Source organism: Mus caroli, chromosome 2, assembly GCF_900094665.2.
Source record: "Mus caroli chromosome 2, CAROLI_EIJ_v1.1, whole genome shotgun sequence".
Classification (NCBI taxonomy): domain Eukaryota; kingdom Metazoa; phylum Chordata; class Mammalia; order Rodentia; family Muridae; genus Mus; species Mus caroli.
Genome location: NC_034571.1, coordinates 72,031,417 through 72,057,340, shown reverse-complemented (window position 1 = coordinate 72,057,340; position 25,924 = coordinate 72,031,417). Strand labels below are relative to the sequence as shown.

The 25,924-nt window shown below is 42.4% G+C and overlaps 1 protein-coding gene across 2 annotated transcripts in view; it reads left to right on the top strand.

Moving 5' to 3' along the window:
- Positions 1-25,924, top strand: part of Sestd1 (SEC14 and spectrin domain containing 1) — a 95,956-nt gene that overhangs the window by 32,681 nt on the left and 37,351 nt on the right. For both annotated transcript variants that reach the window (XM_029472050.1, XM_021150523.2), the window contains 4 exons: positions 8,328-8,397; positions 11,744-11,852; positions 18,882-18,972; positions 22,724-22,837. In XM_029472050.1, the coding sequence (XP_029327910.1) occupies positions 8,343-8,397; positions 11,744-11,852; positions 18,882-18,972; positions 22,724-22,837 (369 nt within the window). In that variant the 5' untranslated portion in view covers positions 8,328-8,342. The remainder of the gene's footprint in view (positions 1-8,327; positions 8,398-11,743; positions 11,853-18,881; positions 18,973-22,723; positions 22,838-25,924) is intronic.

Sequence of the window (25,924 nt, the reverse complement as noted above, 5' to 3'; positions counted from 1 at the left end):
CAGACCTGCCTTCTTGTCTGCCCAGTCACTCCTTACTGTCCACGTGTCACAGTGAGTATGTACTGTAGACATAATGTTTCCTAGTAGTTAATCACCTGAAGCAAGTATGTCTTGTGGGAGTGGTGATAGAGGGGGCCTGCTGAGAAGACAGCTACTCTCTAAGTGAGAAAGACATGGGAGCTAGAAGTGAGTGCCAAGAATATGGCAGAGCTGGAGCTCTGCACACCCTGGCTCGAAGTTGCCTGCCACCGTGTCTTACTCTACACCTACGGAATTTATCAGAATAGCGCTCTTCCCTCCTCAGTGATCCTAATGGGTCCACATAGACATTACCCACAAACACTGTTAGATTATGTTAGTGAATGTGAGAACACTTTGAGGGGATAGTCTGTTTCCTAAATTCATTCATTCACATTCTCTCTCTCTCTCCCTCCCTCCCTCCCTCCCTCCTTCCTTTTCTCTCTTAGTGTACAGGTCAAGCTGTCCTACAACTCAGCCCTATTTCCTCCAACCCCTGACTGCTGCTGGGATTATAGGCATGGACTACCATACCTTTCTCTGTTGATTTTGAAATTAAAAAAAAAAAAAGCTACCTAGTAACTGTTGTTTAAAACTTCCTTTTTCACAGTGTTTGCATGTTTAAAGATTTTACTGCATTGGACATTTATCATGGACATTTTGAAATATAAAGAAACAGGAGAAACACAGTTTTACTGACAGATTATCAGTCCTATTCCAAGTATCTGTCCCTTCCCAGATCCTAGTGCTGTGGCAGGCATCTAAGTGTCACCAAGACTGACTTGGTCCCCATTGTGGGGCAGGCAGGCTGCATGCTTCAGGAAGTGATGGATGCAGAGGCTGCAGATCTCATGATGGGACTCCAGGTTAAAGGGAGCAGGCAGTCCTTCTCACTCCTCTGTCCTGCTCTATAAAGATGTAGTGATTCTCCCTTTGCCCTTCTATCCTGTGAGGCTATCCAAACAGTGCCACCTAGGAGCAGCTTCAGCAGGTCCTGAACTGGCTGGAACCGTGGTCTTTCTTGACTTCCCAGTCTCCAGAACAGATAAAGGACTCTTTAGCAAACGTGACCTTAATATCATCCAAAGTACGTGCAGTCTTGGAAGGTCCTTGTCTCTGCTGCTGAAGTTCGCTGTAGCCTCCCGATCTGACCACTGCGGAGTTGGGAAGAGTTGCTTAGCATTGGTAGTGTCCTGAGCAGACAGGTCAGAGCATGCTGCTTGCATAGTTTTAGTTTTTGGTTTTTACTCCTTAAATGCACATCATCGATGTCCAGAGTTTTCCTTCTGGACGCTTCTGTTTGTTTGAATTCATTACAGCTTTAGCAATATGCAGCATTTGTATACCACGAAATCAACCCACAGTGATAGAAAAATGGGCATAAGATGCTTCTGTGATTGGCCATCTGTCCATTTGTGTGACCCAAGCAAAGTATTCCTCCAGCCCTAGTTTTTCTCATCTGATAAAATGAGATACTGTGTAGTTGTCTGTAGAATCATAGGTGAAGGCCACTAATGATTATCTAGGCATGTGCTATTTATAACAAGGGCAGGACTTCATCTGGTGGCCCAAGAAGGCTTTAGTGGGAATTCTCTGACTGTGGTTGAATCAGTGGTTCAGCTAGCAGTGAATGGAAGAAGGAAATTTTAGCTATAGGTAGAAGGCAGTGTTTATTGAGGAATTACTGTCTTGGAGTTTGCCAGATACCATATATGTATATAAATCACACTCACCTGACCTTCACTCCTATGAAGTGGTTTTAGTGATTATGCCCATAAAAGTAAGGAATTTGCCAGGCAGTGGTGGCACACACCTTTAATCCCGCACTTGGGAGGTAGAGGCAGGTGGATTTCAGAGTTCAAGGCCAGCCTGGTCTACAGACTGAGTTCCAGGACAGCAAGGCATATACAGAGAAACCCTGTCTCAAAAAACAAACAAACAACCCCCCAAAACCCAAACAACAACAACAACAACAAACGTAAGGAATTTTCTGGGTCTGGAGAGATGGCTCAGGGGTTAAGAACACTGGCTATACTCACAGAGGACCTGAGTTGAATTAGCTATCAGCATCTACCTGGTGCCTCACAACCATCATTAGCTCCTGTTCCAGGACATCAGGTGCACTCTTCTGGCCTAGGCATGCACACAATGTCCATAAATACATGGAAGCAATACAGTCATACACATAAAATAAAAAATTAAAATGATTTTGATGGGGGGTAATGTTTTATGTAATGGTAAACCTTTTTACATTATATAAATAAACAGTCTAAAAATATCAATGCACGTTATAGATAATATTTCATTTGAACAAAAATACTGTTTCTTATGTGGTACCTAACATATGAGTAACAGGATTAAAGTTAATTTATACTCTTATTGTTTGTGGTACCTAACATATGAGTAACAGGATTAAAGTTAATTTATACTCTTATTGTTTGTAGCCTGGGACCTTGAAATACAACTCACTGAAGCTCCCTTGAAATGTGTTAGTTAGGAACATCATTGTCTAGGGAATGGGATTTAGTCTGAGTTCAGCCTAATGGAGTGCATGTGTGTATCGTTGTGGATACTAGGAAACCAAATCAGCAACAACAAAGCCAACCACCTCTCTCTAGAAGCAGGGTCTGGGGAGAAGAGTTTTGATGATAGCCCAGAGAAATTCCGAACTGGTCAGGTCTGCAGTACAGGAAGGTGAAGAGGACTGGGAGCTGGGCTTTGCTGTGATGAAAGCCAGCCATTGTTTTGCCATGGTAACTTAGTCTTTCCAGAGGATTGTTGTTCTTTCCTTTGAAACTGTCCGTATTGTTTTAAAACTAGGTTACCACTCATACTGGCACCTGCACTAACAAAAAAGTCACATGAAGTTCCCCAGTGTCATCCTGATGCTGAGAGAAGCTCGCGTTGGCACAGTTCTGTGCGTGGGTGTGGCGAGCCAGGCAGGAAGCGGTGAGCAGTGGTCCTGTGCTGGGGGTTGTTTTTATTTCAAAGATTTTTTTTTTTTCAAAACCAACAGTTGAAGCTATTCCTAACCAGCTTTTAAGGAGAGCTATGTTTCAATGTTTTCCTGGAAATACAAGGCTACGGAGCCTGTGTTCTGCCTTTGTTCACCACCATTCTGTGTCTACATGATGTAGATTTATTAGAGATGATTTAGTTAGCCTCAGGCAATCCTAATGGGTTTTCTCTGGTTGTTAAAAAAAACACTCTTCAAAGAATTTAACTGAATTTTCCAAGCAGACTGGTTGATTTATCCTTATTGAAAGAAGAGTTCCAGTACCCCACACATACCATCAATTATAATCTCTTTTGAAGTGTAATTTGCCGAGCCTTGATTAAAAGGCTTGTAATTGTCCTGTCCTGCTGCTCAGGGCATGCTCTGCTGCCCTCTAATGGCTGCCCGTTGATGGCACTTATTGACTTCTGGCTACCTTCAGAATTCGCCTCCAGGCATCCAGTGGGTTGCTGGGGCTGGAGGCTCCCTCAGTGGAAAGAGAGCTCAGTAGGGTGTGGGTGTGGCTGCCATCAGGCTGGGGCTTTTGAGAACCTAACAGTGATGTGAGGACTAGGTTGAGTGTTTGGCTGCACTATTTTATATACCTTTGTTCATTAGTTCCTTACTGCATCTGGTCTCTCTGGATGCAGGCATATCTAGCACCTAGTCATGTCTCCATCTGGTAGGTTGGTCTATAAATCTGTTCAGGAGTGGATGGAAAGGTACAGATGTAAAATGCTTTTCTATGCTCTTGGGAAGACACAATATTAACATAACCACTTGGTCATCCTTCTGCTCTTTCAACTCAGATCTTGGAAAAAGCCAATGATCTAGAGTAGGTGCGGTCATTAGGAGACCTTGGTGCATTTCTGCTTCTCAGATAGTCACTTCTTGCTTTAGAAGGAAACCAGCGACATTTACCATTTTGTATCAAGAAATGACATTAAGATACAACTTAGTTGCTTAATGGCATTGAAAACCAAAGCAGTTCAAATCCAGAATTCTTCCAGAACCATCCCTGTGGTTGAAGCTCACATGCAGCCAGTGGTGGATTCTTCTTTCCCTCAGGAGCCTATAATGCACCTCGTTGACTGCCATGGTTTTCTGTGCCTTTTATATATAGCTCTTCATTAATTTTCTTTTTATTTAATAAATCATGTTCAGAAGAAGCCTGTTTTAATGACTGCATATGAACTATGAAAAGCACAGTTACATGTTTCCCAGTTTATTTTGTTTTGTTAAACATGTCCTACTTTACTTGGCAAAATTTTAAGAAGTATATGTTTATAGCTAGCTTTTACTGTTAGTCTCTTGCTGCCTTTGATTGAGAATATGGCTCATTCATATATTTGGGGTGAGTAACCTTTCTTGTGAAGAATAATGCCTATATTTGTCCGTATGGAGAGAGCAGGAGCTGGGCCTGCCTTATGGGGGGGGGGGGCGTAGAGTGGAGGCTCTCTCCATGTTTCATATTTATTTGTTTTATTTTATTAATGCTCCATGTGTCTCCAGATGTGCATTTCTCATTACTCTTTGTTATTTTCAACATGAAACCAAAAATAAATAAATAAATAAGCTGTTGGGAAAAAAGTGCTTTGCCACTCATTGGAGGCTCCTGAGGGTAAAAAGAATCCACCCTTGTCTGGGTTTAGCAGCTGTCTCTGAGGAAATGGGGAGAAACCAGAAGGCTGCCTCAGGGCACTAGCCTGCCAAGGTGACCTCACCTACAGGATAAGATGTAAGTTCATGTTCGCCCCTTGGAGCACAGGAGAACTCAGTGGTAAACAATTAAATTGGTATTAATTGGCATAAACTCCATAACCTGGCTTGCAAAGCTCTGGTAACAATCTGTACTCCCAGGGTCCCCTGTGCCCATTGTTTCTTGGGCCTTGTGGGGTTTTAGGAGTGCAGATATTCTTGTCTCCTGGTTATTGTTTAATGAGGGTTTTCTTATAGCAAAGGTCAAAACCTCTATGCATTTACTAATTTTTTTAAAATTACTTTTTAATTTTATGTGTCTGAGTGTTTTCCATGCATGTTTATCTCTGCACCACTCATGTGCCTGGTGCTCATAGAGGCAAGAAGAAAGCATCTGACCCTCTGGGACTGGAGTTGCAAACCACTGTGAGCTGCTATGTGGGGGCTGGGAACCAAACCCAGGTCCTTGTAAGAGAAGCCAGTGCTCTTTCCTCCAAGCCCTCTCTCTCTCCAGCCCTGACAGCAGACTTTGCAAATGAAGCAGGAAGTGAGGCTAGACGCTGTCCACTAAAATCTAAACTGTAGTGTTGCTCCCTAGTCCGCTAGCAGTCCCCTTGACCAAAGGAGAATTCCCTACTCTGCTGGCCTGGACAGAGAAGAGAATCTTACTGGAAAAGTATTGTACAGTGTTGGAGAAGCAGGCTCCAGAACCAGAGGGAATTGAAGGCATTACAACCAGTCAAGAACAACCTGGTTAGGAAGCCAGTTTTACTGTGTGAGGGGGACTTCGAGGTTGAGCTTTCCCTGTGGAGACCTCATACTGATAATCTGTCTCAGCAGCTTCTGTTTCTAGCTTTCAGAGAGGTCAAATGTACTTTCTGTAGTAGGTGCTGTATTCCTGTGCATACACACCACTGTCTTTACCACATACTTCTGACACTAAATATGAGGGGTTCCCCTTACTCAGCTCTCTATACGCTGCTCTTCAGCTCATTTGATACTAAGTTCAGATTTAGTGCCAAACTTCTAAGTTTAGAGGCTGAATCTCACTCAGCTGACCTCACTCTGGATGCCTGTACCCTGTAGCAGGTACTGCATCTCAGGCTACCTCTGTTGTAGGCTCCAGATCTCTGTCTCTCGGAACCACGTCCTCCTTAGGTTTGGTAATTCACTAGAAGGACTTGGGCGGCAGGAATGCCATTTCCTGACTCCATAATGAATGGTATAACCCAGCATGACACACATGCTGTAAATTATGTAGGAGTTTCAGAACCACAGCCTTGTCTAGCCCTGCTACCCTGCCTGCACTGTGTGTGTCCACTGCCTGACCAACAGATATCTTACTGTGTGTGTAGTCTGACTGATTATGGGATACTGGAGATTGTTAGAGCTTCTGTTCCCCCTCCCCTCCTTAGAGTTTTGGGGAGCGTGATGACAATGAACAGGTAGAGGTTCTATCATTTACTCTATTAACATGGGTTGATGGGAAGGGGCACTTTGGCAGTGACAAAAGCCACTCCTGTTGTCACTCAGGAAATCCCAAGGGGTTGAGGAGTTGTATTTGAAGGACAAAGACTGAGGATATGTGGTTTTATTTGGCTGCATATCTGTTATTTGCATCCAGTCTAGACAAGTTTGTTGTTTAATTGATGTCACTGGATATTTTCAGAGCTGTTGATTATTAAGCTGATAGCATACCATGAAAGTGGTCTGGAAGGAACCAGATTGCCTGCTTCTGAGGCCAAGCTCCCACACTCACTAGCAGCGTGGTACTGAATCAGCTAGCTCTTACCTCAGGAATATTGGGAACATTAAATAAGTCAATACCAGAAGGGCATTGTTTGTAATAAACACTTGAGTGTAAGGTAAATGTTAATTACCATAATCATTATTAACAACATTATCAAACTTGAGATCAGGGCCCCAGCAGTGATCTCGGAGGAAGGCTCTCAGACATGACCACAAGTTGTCTGGGTTCTTTTCTAGCTGATTGCAACGTATCAAAATGCAGTATCGATCTAGAACATGAAATGCTATGGGTTTTCCATTAGTGTGTAAAAATGTGAGGTTGTGTGAACTCCTTTCTGTTAGCTGGGTAATACAGGATCAGAATGAAAAAAGCAAATTGAAAACAAGCATTTTAGGAATAAACTTAAAGCTACATCAATTAGTTTGACAGGTTGTTTTCTTTGAAGGCAGGTGGTATTCTTTGTCTCTGTTTTTCTCTTAACCACAAAGCCTGTAAAATACTTCACTGGCTTAATTAGTCTTGCTTAATTAGCCATTATCTGATGACTGTATTTGTTTTTCTTTTTCAAATACAGGGTTTTTGTTGTGGTTGTTGTTTTAAAGATTGTAGTTTTTGCAGGACAGGGCTGCAATGCGAGTGTTTTGTTCCAGCCAACAGCGAAGGCTGAAATGAGGTCTGCTCCCTGCAGATCATTGCTAGACACAGAATCCAAACAGTCCTCTTTTCTGCCCTGGAGCCCTCCCTGAGTTGTCCCAGTGTTCTCCAGGGCCTGCTTGCCTTGTGCTGGGTGGGTGAGTGGCTAGGAAGGAGAGAGGAGGGAGAGTGGCAGAGAACTCTCAGCCATGCAGCTTAGTGTAAGAGGACAGCAGAGCTGAGCATTTGCTTTTGTTGTTTTTTTAAAGGTCCTTCTCTCCTCAGATCCTATTTAGTAGTACAGTGGGCTGGCCAAGTCTCAGAAGGCCTGCCCTGCCAAAGCCTCCATTTAAGGAAAGCTGTCCTGCTCCCAGCCCTGACTACTGAGTAGTCCCTTTTGTAGGTAGCCATAAACCCTGGCTGGACTCTTGGAAAACAGTAAATTGTGGTTTGCCCTAAAGAATAAACTCAGCCCAGCACCCAGGAGGCAGGCAGGCAGGAGGAATGCCATAAGGTTGAGACTAGCCTGGGGTACATAATGAGTTCCAGGCCAGCTTGGGCTACAAAGGGAGATCCTGTCTCAAACAAAAACAACTTTTACAAAGCAAAAGAAACAAAGCTAATAACTGGATTGTTTCTGATGATTTAAAGCTGTGAAATGTGGAAAGATGAACCTGGTAATAAGTCCGCCGTTAGAAGAATCCTGAAGTAAAAGGTTCCAGTCTGTTCTGAGCTGTTAGGGAGGAGGAAAAACAGGTGAAATTTGAGAATGCAGTTACTACTGTAACAGAGGGAATCAGGTATTTGGAATAAGCTGTGTAATATGGAAAGCAGTGGAAGACTGACTGCCTACTTGGTAGATGAATAAAATAATTGAAGTAATTTTTGGGCTGGTGCTGTCTACAGCTAGTGTTCTGGCCCAGGAGTGTTGCTCTGAAAAACACTTAAGCCTTTGGTTTTCAGCCATCTGCAGCTTTACCTACAAAAGAATGTTTAGTAACGTCTAGACTTAGGTTGGTTGATTCAGCCGGGGGTCGGGGAGTCACTGCTATTTTGTGGGTAAAGGGCAGGGATGCCACTAAAAAATCTACAGTTCCCTACAAAAAAAAGATTTAACTGGCTCAAAATACGGATTATTCTCACTCAGATTGAGAAACCCTGGATAAACAGTCACAAACATGAATTTCATGGAGTAATGGTTGTCTTGTAGCTGATATTTCACTCCCTTTTCAGAGGCAAGGACGTGAAATGGAGGCCTCGGTGATATTGCCCATTCTGAAGAAGAAGCTGGCCTTCCTTTCAGGTATGTGTGCTGTACCAGAGCTGTGTTCTGTGTAAGCTGTTTTTGATTAGCTTAAGAGAAATACATGTAATTTCTTTTATAAACTTGCTTTTAAAGATTTATTTATTTTTATGTGCACTGATGTTCTGTCTGCCTGAATATGTGTGTGAGGGTGCCAGATCCTCCAGAACTGGAGTTCAGACAATTGTGAGTGCCAGTTGTGGGTGCTGGGAATTGAATGCTGATCCTCTGGAAGAGCAGCCAGTGCTCCCAGCTGAGCCAGGGCTCCAGTCTATACAGGTTTTGTTTTCAAGGCCTTTCTTTGTGGGTTGCTGTGACATCACTACTGGTTCCTCACGATCTGGTTTTTATTCTGTTCTGTGACTGACTAAAGTGACCACCACACTGCTGAAACCACAACTTCTTACTTCTGAAGAAAACATTGAGTGATGAGTGCTCGCTGACGGGCTGGCATGTCAGCGGTGTCCAGGAGTGTGTCGTCCTGATTCCTGTCCTCTCTCCGTCTCAGGAAAACTTCCACTGCACTGGCAGTTATAGAATGCCACTTCTGCTCTTCTCTGTCCTGTGCTGAATTTGCTTAGCGTTATTAATATGAAGTGTCCATCCATCCACTAGGATGATTTAAGGGAAGACAGAGGATCCTCTGCTCCTGAGAGAGCTTTGGTGTGGTTCATTCCATGCAATGACTTTGGAGTCCGAATAACTGAGTGTATCAGCACAAACTGTAGGCTCCAGGGCCCTACCCATTTAGGTTTGCCTAGACTATAGTGTCTTCCCTTTTCTTTCCTATTTCCTTGAGGTTCTGTCATTGTCTTGATAATTCTAATTTCTTTTTTAACCCCAAATATCTGATATATCTTTGTAAGTTGGTATGTTTTTCCTGATGAAGATCGAAAAGGACAAGAAAAAAAAAAGCTGAATTTTGCTGGTGTTGTCTCTTCTAATCTAATGTTTGTGTGTTTTTTTAAACTTGCGTTATCATTTGGCATTTCAGTAGTCTCCATGGTATTGTATATGAATGATATTACTAACATTTACATTTGTAACCTTAATGAATTTTATAATAATTGTTTGATAATGTACATTATGTACATTCTTATAACTGGAGGTATTGAACAGAATATAAGGATTGATAAGCTCCTGTAGAATCCCACCTTTCATAAGACTGAGGCAGGAGGATCAAAAGCTTAAGGCCAGTCTCAAACAACAACAAATAAAAACTAACCAGCCAACCAGCCAAACATACCAACTGTCTTGAAGTGCTTTGGGTGCGCCAGGAAGACTGTTTCCATTTGTCTTGCTCCCATATTGAAATGCCTGTCTTCCCAAGCTGCTGTCCCTCTTGATGCTGCTGTTTTCTTCCCACAAGTAATGTTCCATGTCTTACAGCATTCAAGCCAGTGGTTATTTTCTTACCCACAGGAAAAGCTGAGGGTGTGGAGTTCAGGGCAGTGTCGTCTTGACCCCCAAAGAAAACTCCCAAAGTGTTTTCGATGTCACTCGGTCTAAGTGTGAACCCCTGTGCATTTAGTTTAAACACTTGAGAAAAGCTTGTTACATTTGAAGAGCAAATGAAAGCTCCCTGGCCCAAGCCAGGCTCTGAAGATGCATTTTTTAATCCCAGCATTCAGGAGGCAGAGGCAGGTGGGTCTCTGTGAATTCAAGGCCAGCTTGGTCTACATAGAGAATTCCAGGACAGCCAGGGCTATGTTGAGAGATTCTGTCTCAACAAAACAAAAGAAACAAAAAGTTCCCTTACACACTCTTAAATTTTTATCTCTTGACCATTATTGGTTAAAGCCAGTTATTCTCAAACTTTTTTTTGATAATAAGGAAAAATGTTTTCATACCAAGAGAATCACCCAAGGGCCAGTATCATTTGGAAATCACCTGTGTAACCCATTTTTTAAAATTTATATTCTAATCAACAAAAAATGCAATTGGATCACTTTGTATTAGGTCGAATCCTCTGAAATTGCGGTTTATTGATGTTAGACAAAGTGGTTCAATATCAACAGTTGCATAGAAAATAGCCCTTAATGGCTGTCATGCCTCGAATCGCATTTCTGTCACTAATGGAAGTCTTTTCACCTCGGGCTTTTCAGTTTTTAGTGATGAATTGCTAGAGATTGTACTGAATTGTTTTCTTCAGGATTTGCTGGGTTTTGGTTTTTGGTTTTAACCTTCTAAAGCTGTTGTAAATGTCACTTGGTTCTGACAGGGGGCTTCAGCGGGAGTAAACGTGAGCTGAGATTTGGAAGATGGTTGGTGTGACTCAGAGTTCTACCGGTTTGCTTGTTTCATATGCTGTGCTGGGAACTGAATTCAGGGTCTTCAGCAGATAGGCAAGCACTTTTACTAAGCTGTCTCCATAGTCCTTGGTTGTGTGAAAATCTCATTTTGTATTCAGGTTGGCCTTGAACTTGCTGTCTGTTTTCTGGCCTTTACCTCTCAAGTGCTGAGATTTCAGGCGTGTTCATCAAGCTGGGTTTAAAAGTTACATTTAACATTTAAGGCAAATAGAACACGGACTTAACACACATGAGATTTCAGTGTGCTCCACTCCCTGGCTTTCTGCTGTAACCTCCAGGTCCGCTCCACATCGTCAGCTGGACAGGGCTGTGTCTGCGGCCATGTGAACGGTCTGCAGCTGGCTGTCCTGCCTGTACACAGCGGTAACCCAGTGTGCTGTTTGCTGAATGAACCAATTAAATCTATCATGCAGGAAGGCAGCCTTCCATTGCTTTGCATATTACACCCAGATTTATGTTTCTTCTGTGAGTGAACTCAGGCCATATCCCACCATGGGATGTTCCTGAAACTTGTTTTAAAAATTCTACAGCTTTTCCTCAAGTCTTTACTTTTCTTATACTCAGCACAGCTTATTTTCCATAAGTCATCTTTCTCTATTGCCTCAATCCCTTTTTATAGCTTTTAATGGATTTTGTATGAAGACACAGTGTAGCAAATTAGTGACAGTAATTCATACTCTTATTATGACTTAAAGCTTTTCTTTCTAGATGCAAATTTGTTTTACTTGCAAACACTGATTGTACTGGGCACACAGGAAGTGTTCGCTGAGTTGATTCAATTAGGCAGAAAACTAAATGGAAGAAAATGAAAATGATTGTGGTTTTGATGAAGATTTCAGAGATGCATTTTCTTCTGCATACTTATTTATTTACTTATTTGCCTTTACTTTATAAGGATTTATAAACTACAGAGAGTCATTAGATATTTTCCAAACTATAGTCTAAACCTATAATTGTTTTAATAGCATTGGGCTAAAACATTATTCATATTTCATCTTAATGTCTGGTAAATCTTAAATGTCTCTTTTCTGTAGGAGGAAAGGACAGGCGCAGTGGACTCATCTTGACAATCCCGTTGTGCCTGGAGCAGACAAACATGGACGAGCTGAGTGTCACTTTGGATTATCTACTCAGCATTCCCAGGTGACTCTAAAGGTGTCTTTTTCTTCAATTTCAATATTGCTTCCTATTGATTCTTGCTATTGAAGTATCACGTACTTTGTCAGCAGTGAAATCATAGTTAAAGGTTAGCAGCAGTGGCTGATAGCAGTACACAGATGAAATTCTGTACTGTTGGTGCACTGCACAGCACACAGATTTCTAAATGCATACTTTCAGCCTTTCAAGAACCATTAGGTTAAGCATCTGTATACCATGGAGCTTCAGAAAGGAGAGAAGTTAGAGGCAAGGGAGAGGCTCAGTATCTAAGGGCAAGGCAAGATCCAAATTTCACTGCCCAGCACACATGTAGGAAGTTGGGCATAGCCTCTTGCAAGTCCACCTATAACCCCATTACTGTGATTAGTGGCAGAGACGGAAAGATAGCTAGGGCTTGCAGCTACCAGCCAAGGTCTAGGCTTAGTTAGTGACTCTGTTTCAGGAGAGTTGATAGAACCAGGACACCTGATATCCCCCTCTGGCCTTCACGTACAATAGGTATACACATCTACACAGACATGTAACACACCCTCCACACACACACACACACACACACACACACACACACACACACACACACACACACACACACACACANCACACACACACACACACACACACACACACACACACACACACACATACACACATACACACAGGAAAAGAGAGAGAGAGAGATCATAATCTACATGAACTTATCTTTCTATTAGTTCACAACGTCACTATGTTAAGTTATAGTCTCTACAAAGTTCAGAGCTGAGACGGAAGGAAGGACCATCCAGATACTGCCCCACATGGGGATTCATCCCATAAACAACCACCAAACCCAGACACTATTGTATATGCCAGCAAGATTTTGCTGACAGGACCCTGATATAGCTGTCTCTTGTGAGGCTATGCCAGGGCCTGGCAAACACAGAAGTGGATGCTCACAGTCATCCATTGGATGGAACACAGGGTCCCCAATGGAGGAGCTAGAGAAAATACCCAAGGAGCTAAAGGGGTCTGCAACCCTATAGGTGAAACAACAATATGAGCTAACCAGTACTCCCTGAGCTCGTGTCTCTAGCTGCATATGTAGCAGAAGATGGCCTAGTCGGCCATCAGTGGGAGGAGAGGCCCTTGGTCTTGCAACAATTATATACCCCAGTACAGGGGAATGCCAGGGCCAGGAAGTGGGAGTGGGTGGGTTGGGGAGCAGGGTGTGGGGAGAGTATAGGGGACTTTAAGGATAGCATTTGAAATATAAATGAAGAAAATATCTAATTAAAAAATGAAAAAGAAAAAAGTTATAGTCTCTAATATGAGCAAAGTCTTTTAGTCTTCAGATATTTTTATCTTAAAAATACAAAAAAACCCATATACATAATTTAGCTTATAGGTCCTTGAGTTTTTAATTCTCATCGTTCTTGACTGAAGACAAATATTCAAAACTTCCTGTTTGCTTACGTCAGCCAGTCACGTCAGTATCAAAGCCGGAGCTACAGAGTCTTAGCTTCTCTCCAGGACTCCTCCAGTCCTGCCGCCATCATGGCCAGCTCCATCTGGGGACTCATTTTGGCCTCCAGCTGAAGATGAAGCCATGGCCCCTTCCGGACTATAGCTTCTGAGTACTGTGCTGACCTCAAGGAAATACTCCCTAAATTTTCATCACAGATAATTTTTTTTTAGCCTCAGCTAACTAGTACCTATTGTCTCAGTAAAGCCAAGGTTTCACGTTAGTGGTGCTAGTCATTTTTAACCATAGCTGATTCTTCAGCCCCAGATTCTTAATCCAAAACATTATACAAGAGGTTGGAGAGATAGCTCAGCGCTTATGGGCACTGGTTGCTCTTCCCGAGGTCCTGAGTTCAATTCCCAACAACCACATGGTGGCTTACAACCATCTGCTGTGGGATCTGATGTGTCCTTCTGTCATGCAGATATACATACAGGTAGAATATTCATATGCATAAAATAAATACATTTAAATAAACATCACACAAATGGCTGATAGCTTTTGAGGGACCCTCAGACTTCCCTCTAGAACTTCACAAGCCAGGTCTCCATGGTCTCCATTGCATTTAGTATTATTTGCAAATTCCCATAACAGTTTATTAATCTTTGAATGCTCAGTGGCCTCCACAAAATTTCCACAGACTTTCCAAAGCCATTCCAACTTGAGGACCACACGCTTGGTACCATGAGAAGAGCAGTGCCTACTGGCCTGCTCCCAGGTTCATGGTTAACTCCCTTACATGCTTGATGCCAGTTTCTATCCTCGTGCAATTTCTGTTGCTGTGGTAAACACTATGACCACAACTGGGGGCATGGGGGGGGGGGGAGAGGGTCTATTTGACCTATGGTTCCATCACCTTGGGAAGCCAGGGCAGGAACTCAAGGTAGGAGCTTGAAGCTGAAACCAACAGGAGCGCTGCTTGTTACCCTGCCCCAGGTGAGTGTTTAACTGCCTTTCTTATACAGGCCAGACTCACCTGCCGAGTTATGGCATTGTCAGGCCAGTCTGACATAGGCAGTTCTGCAGTTGAGGTTCCCTCCTCTCAATGTGTCAGGTAGTCAACAGAACTCACTAGGGCACAGACCTACTTGCAATTTAGAAGGATCATTTAATGATTTGTTGCTGCTTGCTTTCCAGTATTGGAGAAGAAAAAGTCTTCAAGTAAAAGTTTTATTCCTCTCATTCTTCCTTCTCCTTCCTTCCCTTCACCTTCCTTTCCTTCTGAAAAGGAAAATTACCAGATCATTATAAATTTCCATTAAGTGATAACCCCTCGTTTTAGGTAACTAAGCTTAGGTAGACTCACAGTTAAAAAATCATGAAAATAGCCACTGATGACCGGCAGGGCCAACTTCCCTGTGTGGTAGTTGAGGAATTGAAACTGAGTGGTAATTCTTGATTTTTCTTTTTAACAAGTATTATTTAGTTCTCCTTAAGTTTTCAAATGTTCATGCTGTTTCACTAGTGATGAATGTGAGGTAGACATAAAGCACTTTGTTTCCATCTTTACACATGCTAAGAAGATGTAAGCCCTTGGAAGGGAGATGGTTTTATACTGTACATCTTTCACTGCTCTTTGCTGTGTGATAAGTCATCCTTAGCCAATGTTCAGCTTCAGTTTCTACCTTTATCTCCCTGATGGCTTCATTTTCTGCAGTGCTCTGCGTACATCTGTGCAGGTTTCTAGGACCTGCTAACTGACTGTTGGGAATGCAGTAGTTGTTTGGTGAGCAAGCTTGTGGGTTGCTTTGAATTTGGAACTTTAATCATACTAGCCCCTAGGCTTGACTGTGGATGGGGATTGGGAGGTACATGTGGAAAGAATACCCCACATCTAAGGAAGCAGTAGGTAATATTCAGTCATTCAGTTTCCCTGTCCCTCAGAGAGGAGCACTGTTCTCTTGCCCCACGAGGGAAATGAAGCATAGAACTGTGAGTACAGGTAGCTTGGCCAAAACCCAGCAGCAAACCCAGTCTGCCACTAAGAACCATGCCCCAGGTCTGTCTCCTCCCACTGTGTTAGGATCATAGTCCTGTCCGATCATAGCTTCTTCTAGTAAATGCTTATAGGACCCGGAACTGCCACAGCTGATAATTGATGAGATAACTAAAGAAGTCCTAGGTTTCTTTTAAAAATTATTTAGAATTTTTCTTTTAATAGCACGTTGCAGTACATAAAAATCATGCTATTTTCTAGTTCAAAAAGAGCTTACTGTGAGACGGAGAGTGTCATGGTTAGAAACCACAGAAACCATCTTCTGGCTTTGCATCCTAGAGCTTTTATAGGATGCCCTCAAGGAACGCTCTTGTTCTTCCTAATCAAAATGCAACATCTGTTAAAACTACCTTGCTACATTTCTCAAGTTTTAGTAATTTTAAATATCCATTTTTTGATTTAACACTGTTACAGAAGAAGCCAGAGGGAAGAGTCTGAAGGAGATAGCACAGGGCACACAGACATTGAGGCCAGAAGTCTTGGTGACTATGTGAGAGCCTGCGGGGGCTCCTCAGTGTTCTAGGTGCTGAGCAAGTGGGGAATGAAGCAGAGGAGTGTTCAGCATTCTGTAAGGACCAGACACACAAGTGCCACAAACACATACTCATGTGTCAGCCGTCCACATTCCGAGAAAGGAGACAGGAAGACTCAGGAGTGTCAGTGGCAGCTTACTAAATAGTGAGGTGACATTGTGCCAAGATGATGAAATGAAGGAACACTGTCCAGTGCAGAGGCCCTGAGGCATAGGGCAATTGAGAAAGTACCCAAGGAGCTAAAGGGATCTGCAACCCTATAGGTGGAACAACAATATGAACTAACCAGTAGGCCCCACCCCCACCCCCCCAGCTCGTGTCTCTAGCTGCATATGTATCAGAAGATGGCCTAGTCGGCCATCAGTGGAAAGAGACCATTGGTCTTGCAAACTTTATATGCCTCATTACAGGGGAACACCAGGGCCAAGAAGTGGGAGTGGGTGGGTAGGGGAGTGTGTGTATGGGGGTATGGAGGACTTTTGGGATAGCATTGGAAATGTAAATGAGGAAAATACCTAATTAAAATAATAAATAAATAAATAAATAAATAAACAAACAAACAAACAGGAGCACAGTGCTCGGAGGCTGGCTAGAGAAGAGGCTGGGCTCAGGCTGGTTAGAGAAGAGGCTGGGCTCAACAGCAGCCATGTAGGTCATGGTCTGGGAATACAGCCATTCTCTTCTGACTCAGGCTTCATCAGAAGTCATCACTCATGCCCTTCTGATCTCAAAGCATTATGCTACAAGTTAACAGTCTTAGTAGATGAATATTCTGATACTCTGCAAGCAAGCATGTTCTCTGATGGAGAGGCATTCTGTACACAGCATTATAATAAAGGCATGCTCAGCTGGTGCTGACACGTATCAGCAGAACTCTGAGCAAAGCAAAAGAAGAGCCCTTAGATAAAATCAAGAGATAGTTATGAGCATGGGGCACTGGCCCTAGAGCCCCCTCAGAAAGCTCTCCTGGGTTGGAAATGATGCTATTCAGTGTGCTCATTTCTTTTACAGAGCTGTTTTAGCCCAGCCTTGTTGCCCCTGAAAGGCTCTGAGGAGGAGTCTGGATCCCACTTTTTTTTTCTCTTTACTGCTCAAAACAGGTATAGGCATCTTAATTTATAGCACCCCAAGCCTGTGAAGATGCCTTTTGCAAAGCATCTGAAATACCATTTGGTTGGCAGTTTTGAAATAGTATCATAGGGTTGTATACATTTTCATTTTCTATCTTAGTGAAAAATGTAAGTAAATTAAAATTAAAGGCCTTTTAAAGTACTCTAAAAGATTCAGTGTTTTATCCTTTAAGATCGTTACAGATGGCATTTTCAAGCTTCATTACTTTCACAGTATAAACCTGCAGATTAATTTATAATATGCATTGAAATAGTAAATGTGTTATTTTTTAAAAAAATGTATTTAACAAATGGTTGTGAGTCCTACATTTCAGGATTATAGGTGCTAATAAGAAAGCATCGAGCATTGAGAGCGGTGTATCCTTGGGTAGCAGGCCCACACTGGAAACTTTTGTCTTGGCTCCATTTCTTCCAAAATTCTAAGCATTTGGAGACCCTAAATTCTTGTCTCTCTCCAGAGGCCACTTAGCGCCCAGCCCCGTGTCTTGACTGGCCTTTCTGAGCTTGTAGCCATACTAAGGCATAGTATGGCTTTGTGTATGCGTTGTTGGTGCAGACCTCTAGCAGTTTCCTTTTCACTTGCACCTACAAATACCAACTGAGTGTCTGGTCAAGTTTTTATGTGCTATTGTAAGCCCAGATTCAGGCATGTACTGTATCCCTCTCCCCTTCCATAGGAATGTTCCATCCCTCTCCCCACCCCNCCCCCACACATGCACTTTTTTTTTTTTTTTTTTGGCAATGCATATTCCAACCTTGAATACTTACATTTTTAAAACAAATTTCACTAACTTGTCATAAAATACCCTTCTAATAAAGTATGCAATTCAGTGGTTTGTAGTACAGTCACAGGATCATGTGACCCCACTCACTCCAAATAGTGTTCATCAGTTCAAAGGAATCTTTGTATATTAGCAGCCCCTCTTCATTTCCCTGTTAGCTCCTACATCAGCCAGCCACTGATCTGCTCTGTGGATTTGCCTGTGCAGTATATTTTGTACAAGATAGGCAACATCTGGGTGCTCCTGTCTGGCTTCCTAGCGTAATACTGCGAAGGGTCATCTGCATCATAACATGTATGAACTGCTGAATAGTTATCGTAACATGTATGAACTGCTCTTGCTGTGGCTCTGCATAATGTACATCATGTAACAATAATAACAGCTTCGTTTTGTCTTTAGAATGGAACTTGTCCATGTAGTGGCCGTTACATTTAGCAAATATTTGAACAATTAAATAGAGTAGAACACATTTCACAATCCTGCAGATAGCATTTTGCTGGTCACATGACTAAGATTGATAAAATCACAGCAATAATGGATTAGATGTGGTGCATACAAGCTTTCGGTCAATTTGTAAAAGCAAGTATGACCTCATCCTGTTAGATTTCCTGTGCACAAAGAAGCCAGTCTACAGGGATTTAGTATTAGTTTATTGTTCTCCACCTGTTTTAAGCTGTCTCCTCACAGATCCTAAATTCTGGTAAGAAGTAGATGAGGCATGTGGCAGCTGGTAGTTACCTTGCTCTCTCTGGCCCATTTTATAGATGGAGAAATTGAGAGTCTGCTGCTGTTGTTGAATTGGTACTTTAATTTCATCAGTTTTAAGAACTTAAATTTCCCGTGTTTTCTCAGTATTTTCCTTCCAAATTAGCCTGTGATCAATACTCTCCCAAATGAGAAAAGCAATGGTAGAAGCAGATGTAGCAGTCTGGAGAGTTTTATTGGTTGCTATCGTAGGTGAGACCACACGAGGTGGACTGTATCCCACCTGCTGTCAACACTCTTGCCTTCTCCCTTCAGGGTTATGAGGAAAGTCTGGACCTTGTTTCACACCCATAATTGTGTTTTATTTCAGTGAGAAATGTAAGGCCAGAGGATTCACTGTGATCGTGGATGGCAGGAAGTCTCAGTGGAATGTGGTGAAGACAGTTGTCTTAATGCTGCAGGTAATTAGTTTTCCACGTCTGTCGGTCAGGAAGTGCACTTCATTTTATAGCAGGATATCATGATGGAAATAGCAAGCACATTTTATTATCAAACTGTGCCCAGGCTTCTCAGCGGTGATGTGGTTCTGAAACTAAAATTCCACACAACCACCATTGGACTGCTTAAATTCAGTCATTGTATCTTTAAATTTATGTAGTAGAGTTAAATCTCACCTTGATGTACAGGCTTCATAGGCTGAAAATAGTATGTTATGTTGAAGTAGTTTGAGCGAGAGAGCCTGTGGTGGTCACATGTAGGCTGGGAACCCAGAGGTCACCTGGTGCATGGTGTGCCATGATTCCAGCTGCACTCCAGCCCCTGGGCTCCTTATTGGTTACCTGGGAAGTAGGGCTGGGCAGGTCAGGTCAGAAAAAGGTTTGCAGTTGAGCCTTACATGTCGTTGCCTTCTATGTAGCGTTTTTTAAAAAACAAAACCACAAAACAATAAAAATTAGGGATTTGTGATGATCACACTAAGAACTTAGAACCTAGAAATTTGTTTCATAGTTCTGATTTTCTTAGTAGCTCACAAATTCACATTTAATAAACAATTCCCCAGTCTACAATGGGGGTGCAGGGCATCTTGTATTTGTGTCCCTCATAGACTGTTTCGTCCATCTCTGGCATATAGCAGTGACACAGCAAATTATTGTTATCTGCTGTGAGGCTACTGAAAATATTGTCAAGTGACATAGAAACATCCAAAGAGGCAGGCTGCTCCCAGGGATCTGGTTTTCCTGAGAAAAGTTTCTAGAGAAGGTAATAGTTGGGTTAAATAAACAAAGGTGTCTTAATAAATGGAAGCAAATGAAAAGTCATTTCTGACGGGACTGTCCTTTAGTGACACCCCCACTTGAGCCAACATCAGTAAAAGGAGTTGATAGACCAGTTTGGGGGAAATATAATTAATCTGGCAGGAATAGGGGTACCAAGTGCTCAGTCTAGTGAGCACCAGAGATGTATAACTGGGGTGAGTCAGTGAGCTTGAGTGGTAGCTGGCTGCTCTCTAGGTTCTATGGAGAGAAGTGGGACTGAGCACGTTGACATCCTTAGCTAGGAGAATGCTGCACGTTCCATCCTTTGCTTAGGATGATTAGGGTGAAATGACTTGAGGGGTGGCAACAAAGAGTATTAGCTTTAGTGTTAGAGCCTAGTGCGCCTCAAGTACTGTACACATTATTTAAATTTAGCCTCACAAAGTTGGAAGTGGCACAGTCCAAGGGCTGAGCCTCGCCTTTTCCCTCATGTCTGCAGTGATTGCAGATTTTCTACCCATTACTCCATCTTTTTAAGTAATTTTTTTATCTGCATGGTTGTTGTACCTGCATGCATGCCTGTGTATCATATGTGTGGCTAGTGCCCAAAGAGGCCAGAAGAAGGTTCTAATCCCCTGGGACAAAAGTTACAAACATATGTGAGCTGCCATTTGGGTGCTGGGAATTGAACCTGAGTCCTTTGGAAACAGCCAGTGCTCTTCGCTGTTGAGACATCTTCTCAAGGATATGGCATAAATGCTTCCTCATTAAGCTCTGTCCTGGTCCTCCGACGACCAGTTTTTATGGGCGTACAGACTGATGTCCCATAGTAACCTGTCTGCCAAATGTGTGGCAGCACCTTGCCTCCCAGCCCTAGAGACCATTCTGATTTCTCTGAAAAAGTTAAGTCCCACTTAGGTAAGTCATCCATTCAGGATGCTCTTCCTTTCATCCTGACACTCACCTGCCACAGGCGGGCCTTGGGGACCTGCTGTCATTTGCACTTTGATCTGCAGTTATGCAGAACAATCAGTGGACTTAATCCCTGCTGTGATTTTCTTCTTTCCTGGTAGGTAATTTTATGGACATTTGCACTGATTACTATCTAATTTTTTCAGAGTCCCCTTAGCCATCATCCCCTTGTTAACTGTCTCTACTCAGGAACTGATTTGCTGGTTTGGTCCCAGGGGCAGGGGCCAGCTGTTTGGGAGACCCCCAGCCCCCTAGGAGTAGCTCTTCCTGTCACGCCTGTTCTGAAAGAGGGGCCCTGTTTCTCTTGCTTCTCATACTTTCCTATCCAGTGACTTGGAAATACTGATTTTCCATAGGTCAATAAATCAATAAGCTGCACTCCAGACTTCCCAGCCTCAATGTTAAGAGTTCTGAAACAGCTGTGTCTACCTTGCTAACCTTAGCTACAGCCTCATCATCACTGGATTTACACTGTGCCCATGCACACGCTCCTGTTGAGAGATCATTTCCATCTCTTTCCTAAAAATTATTGTAACTTGGTGCAGCCCAATGGTGGAGAGTAGTGTTTGGAGTCTTGGGTTTAAATAAGTACTGGAAGCTGACCATGTACATCATTTGCAAACCATCTATGACTCATACTCTACCACAGATCTGAATGCTTGGAACAGAGATTCTCTGACCCTCAAAGTCTAAAACATTTTTCCTGTTGACCTGGTCCAGAGCATGGGAATAGTCAGACATACCCGGACTCTGCTCTGGTGTCGTTACCTCTAATTCTAAGCTAAAGTTACATGAGTGAGATCCACTAGCAATGAAGATTTAGTTACTCAACAACTATTTATGGGATGGCTTCTGCATGTCAGACACTGAGAATATAGAGTATTCATAGGTAAGATACCTGCCATTGCGAAGCCCTTGTGCCATCAAGGACTCAGGCAGTGGGTGATTAAGAAAATTATTAAACATCAGTAACTGGTGGTGAAAGCTGTGTGGGGCATGATGAAGATCACACACACACTGGTGCCCGAGTGCACACACAGGTGTGCATGCACACGCACAGGCACACTCACACTCTAGATGACAGGGACGGCATCTTTAAGGAGGGAGCTCTCAGTCCAGGATAAAAAATGAAGAACACCCTGTGCAGAGAAGGTTGAGGGGCAAACTTGTGAGATGGGGTCTGACTTGTATTCTAGGAGTTTGGAGCTCAGCATGAGGGTAGAGGAGTGCTGTAAGGAAAAGGTGTCCAGTGAGGCTGAGCTGCAGGCGCCCAGTGTGGACAAGGGACTGGCAAGGCACTCTGAGCACAGCATGGTGCTGGGCAGTGTAGCCTTTTGCATGGCATTTCCGGAAGGAGTGTGGGAGCATCAGGAGAGTGGGTGGTAGAAATGGTTACACTGTAGATGTGTTCTCCAGTCCACTCTGTGTGGCCTGTTAGTGAGTAACAAGTACTTACACAGAAAGTCTTAACCACCATTCTTTCCATGATGCAAATGGTCATATTAGAACATGGGAAGTTGTATTGTGTGAAAAGATAGTTTTGTCTTCTAGTTTATAATCACAAAGAATTCCTATTGCTTGTATAATGGCTGTTAAGAAACTAGCTTAGTGAGAAAATGGGTTTCTAAAGAAATTCTTCATGATGGTGGTGTTAGAAAACATTTGTCCCATACCATAAAAAATAATTGTAATAGTTTCTCCATTAAAACATGTCTTGTGGTTTAATCTAAACATACATCCAGCAGAGATACTGTGTGTAATAAGAGCATTTGACATGAACGGTCTGTTTAAAACTGTTTTAAAATTTTCTGAGTAGCTTGTTATTTATTGCCACTTAGATTTTGGAGTTTAAAGAGTTTCTTCTGCTTTATTATTTGAATTCTTTTCTAAGTATCTGAGCATAATCACAAGTGTGTCTAGTAATTTGCACATTTAATAGATCATTTGCATGTATAATTTGTACTTGTTCTTCTATGTTTTACAGAATGTTGTTCCAGCCGAGGTATCCCTTGTTTGTGTAGTGAAGCCAGATGAATTCTGGGATAAGAAAGTAACACACTTTTGTTTTTGGAAAGAAAAGGATAGACTTGGCTTTGAGGTAAATATAATCTGTATAAAAAGAGATGTGTTGTGTCTTTGAAAGTGGGTTTCACTGATATTACTGGGCATGCTCAGTGTAGTTATTTAGATGTGCTTGCCTTATGCCTGCTATAGCATCTGTAGTATTTGCTCAGCTCTCAGACACGTGTTGAATAACTGTGTCTTTTTCATAATCTGTAAAGGCTTTATTCCTATGTATATACTCTTTAACTTCAAGAAAACTAGGACTTTTGTATCAAAGTCTCAATGATCATGTAGAGGAAACATAGCAAGTACTAGGCCGGCCATTCCAGACCTGTGAGTGAGCCTGAGAGTGCATTGTCTATGACATGCCATGTTCATGTTGGGCTTTTTCTTACATGGAGTCAGCTGTATGCATCATTGTCTTTGATGTTTAGGTCACTCTATCCCTTTGGCCACATTCAAGATTCCATTTTGACTTTTCAGCACTGTTGTTTATATGTGTAGGTCTTCCATTTGATATTTATTCTACTTGGTTACACACACACACACACACACACACACATTCTATATATATATATAGTTCTTGTAACTCTGGACTGTGTCTCCCATTAATTTTGAAAATTCTCTGACTTTGGTTTAAAATATCTCTGTATCCCCTGCTTTATATATTTCTGGTATATTAACAGTGTCCATATTAGATGAATTGAAAACTTCTTAACTTTGCTTGTTTGGCCTTCTGTTTTATTTTTAACATCATATATTCCCTTTTTTGTTCATTATTTTTAATTCTTGGTTTTGCATTTAGGGTCTTGTGAATGGTAGACAAGTGCTGTGTTACTGAGCTGTGTTCTGAGCTCAGTTTGGGTGTTTTCTCCTTTGGAATCTTCAGTTTTAATCCATGTCAGGCTCTCTGCTTTCTGGTCTTGCCCAGTTTATTGACAAGGGCACCAGAAAGTTTCCTTGTCTGTTACCATGGTTTTGCTGTGTAGCATCTCTATTCAAACTTTGTATACCCAGCCCTCCAGCCAAGTATTCACATCCATGGAGTCAAATAACGTGAAAATATTTGAAAGAGTTACTTTTGGGACCAGGACATGCTAAAGAGCCTTCTGTGCAAGCATAAGGTCCTGAGTTCAGTCACAGAATCCAAGTAGAAAAGCTAGGCATGGTGGATCATCATTGTCATCCTATGCCGCAGACCCTCTGGGTCCCTTGTCTGTGTAGAACAGGTCTCTGGTGCAGGTGGGCAAGGAGTCAGTGGGACTTGACAGATAGACCCGACACAAGGGAGTGTGGATATGAATGCAATTTGTCAAATCGAGCATCAAACTTTTTATACAGAAGAAAATAGGGAAGTTGGGTGACACACTGGCAAGGTACAAAGAGGTTACTGTTCTTACACAAAACAGGAATGCAAACAAGGAAGAACTGGCAGGAACCAACTGATATAAAATTCAATGTTAGCAACTGGGATCAAAAACAGCTCCACCTAAGGTCCACTTAATCTTAGAAGCCAGGGGCAAGGGCTTCGTGCCCTTACCTTAGTTCCTACTCTGGTCTATTGTATAGTCCACCTTCCCCCTAGGCCATTGTAAATACTTGTGTATGGGTGTAACTCAGCTACCTATAGTTCTAAGTATCTACTCTGGTTCTTCTTTAGGTCACAAACTACCTTCTTCCTAGATAATGGTAAATTTCTGTGTAGGGCAGTGACTTAGCTATGCTTGCCCAAGGTTGGATCAAGGTCTGCCTAGAATCTAACTTAGCTCTATGTCAAAATATCAATCCTTAGGAGCACTTGTAATAAAGCAATATTATGGGAAAGGAAAGCACACAGATCCGTTTACCAACTAAAGCAAGGACATTGGAGCATTCTTTATACAGGATGCCACGGTTCCAGGGAGACTAAGTTTCCATGAACTTTTTGTCTCGGGACATTGCCCAGGTTTTTGGGGCCTGTTGCACTTGTCACTACTGGAGTGGATGTAGCAATCTTAGTCCTGGGAGATGGAAACATGCAGCTCCCCGGGGCTGGCTAGTCAGCTGCTTAGGCTGCTTGGCGAGCTGGATGCAAGTACCAATACGAGAGCCTGTGTTTAAACAAAACAAAACAAAAGAGGTAGACAGCACCAAATCCTGAGGAATGATAACCAAGTTTGTCCTCTGGCCTCCACATATACTGGCATGTACACAGGAACAGACAGATGGATGGACACACACAGAGACACATACACATTTCTGTACTGAATACAACCTTTGTGCCACAATTTCCTAAACAATACAGTTGAACAACTATTTATCCACTGTTTGTATTTTATTAGGTATCATAAGTAATCTAGTTGATCTAAAGTATGCAGGAGCTTCCTGTGTGCTGTATTTGCAAATGCAGTGACACTGTACGTAGAGGTCTCAAGTATCTTCAGGTTTCCTTACTTGCAGTGGTATCCAAGGAGGTATCCAGCCTCCTGAGGCCCTAAATGATGAGTTTGGTTTTTATCTCTTTGGTGAACTCTCATTTGTCCCTGCCCACGACCTCTCTGCCTCTGCATCACAGCTGCCTACAGAGTTCCCAGCTACCTGACAACACGGGCGCTGCTTCTCTTACTCTCCTTACATTGCTTGCTTGAGTCCTGACTGTGGAGTTTCTTGTTTGCTTTTGTGTTATATTTTTAATTGAATACTTGACATTTCGTGTAAGACAATAAGAAAATCAAGATAAATAGCATTTGTGCCTTCATAATAACCCATCTTATTTTTTCTTTGGTTTTAGGAGGTAGGGAAAATGTTGTTAACTAGCCAAGAGCTGAATTGGCTCTTTGCTCTGTTTCATTATTTTTGCAGTGAACACAGGCTTCAGATATCTCTGTACTTACTTTGACTGGAGCAGGGTTCTTTCTAGCTTTCTATATACTAACTAGAAACCAGATTGTTTTTCCCCACTTGTTTTTGCAGCTTTGTCATTGGTAGGCCTGACTATCCATGGACTTAGTGGAGAGCTGTGCGCTAGCCAAATAAAGGAAAATGGCTCCAGCTAGTACAAAGAGTATTCTCCTGACAGTTTGGGTAGAAAACCACATCCCAAGAAGCTGAGCCAAGAAAGCCTGAGTTCTGCGGTTGGCAC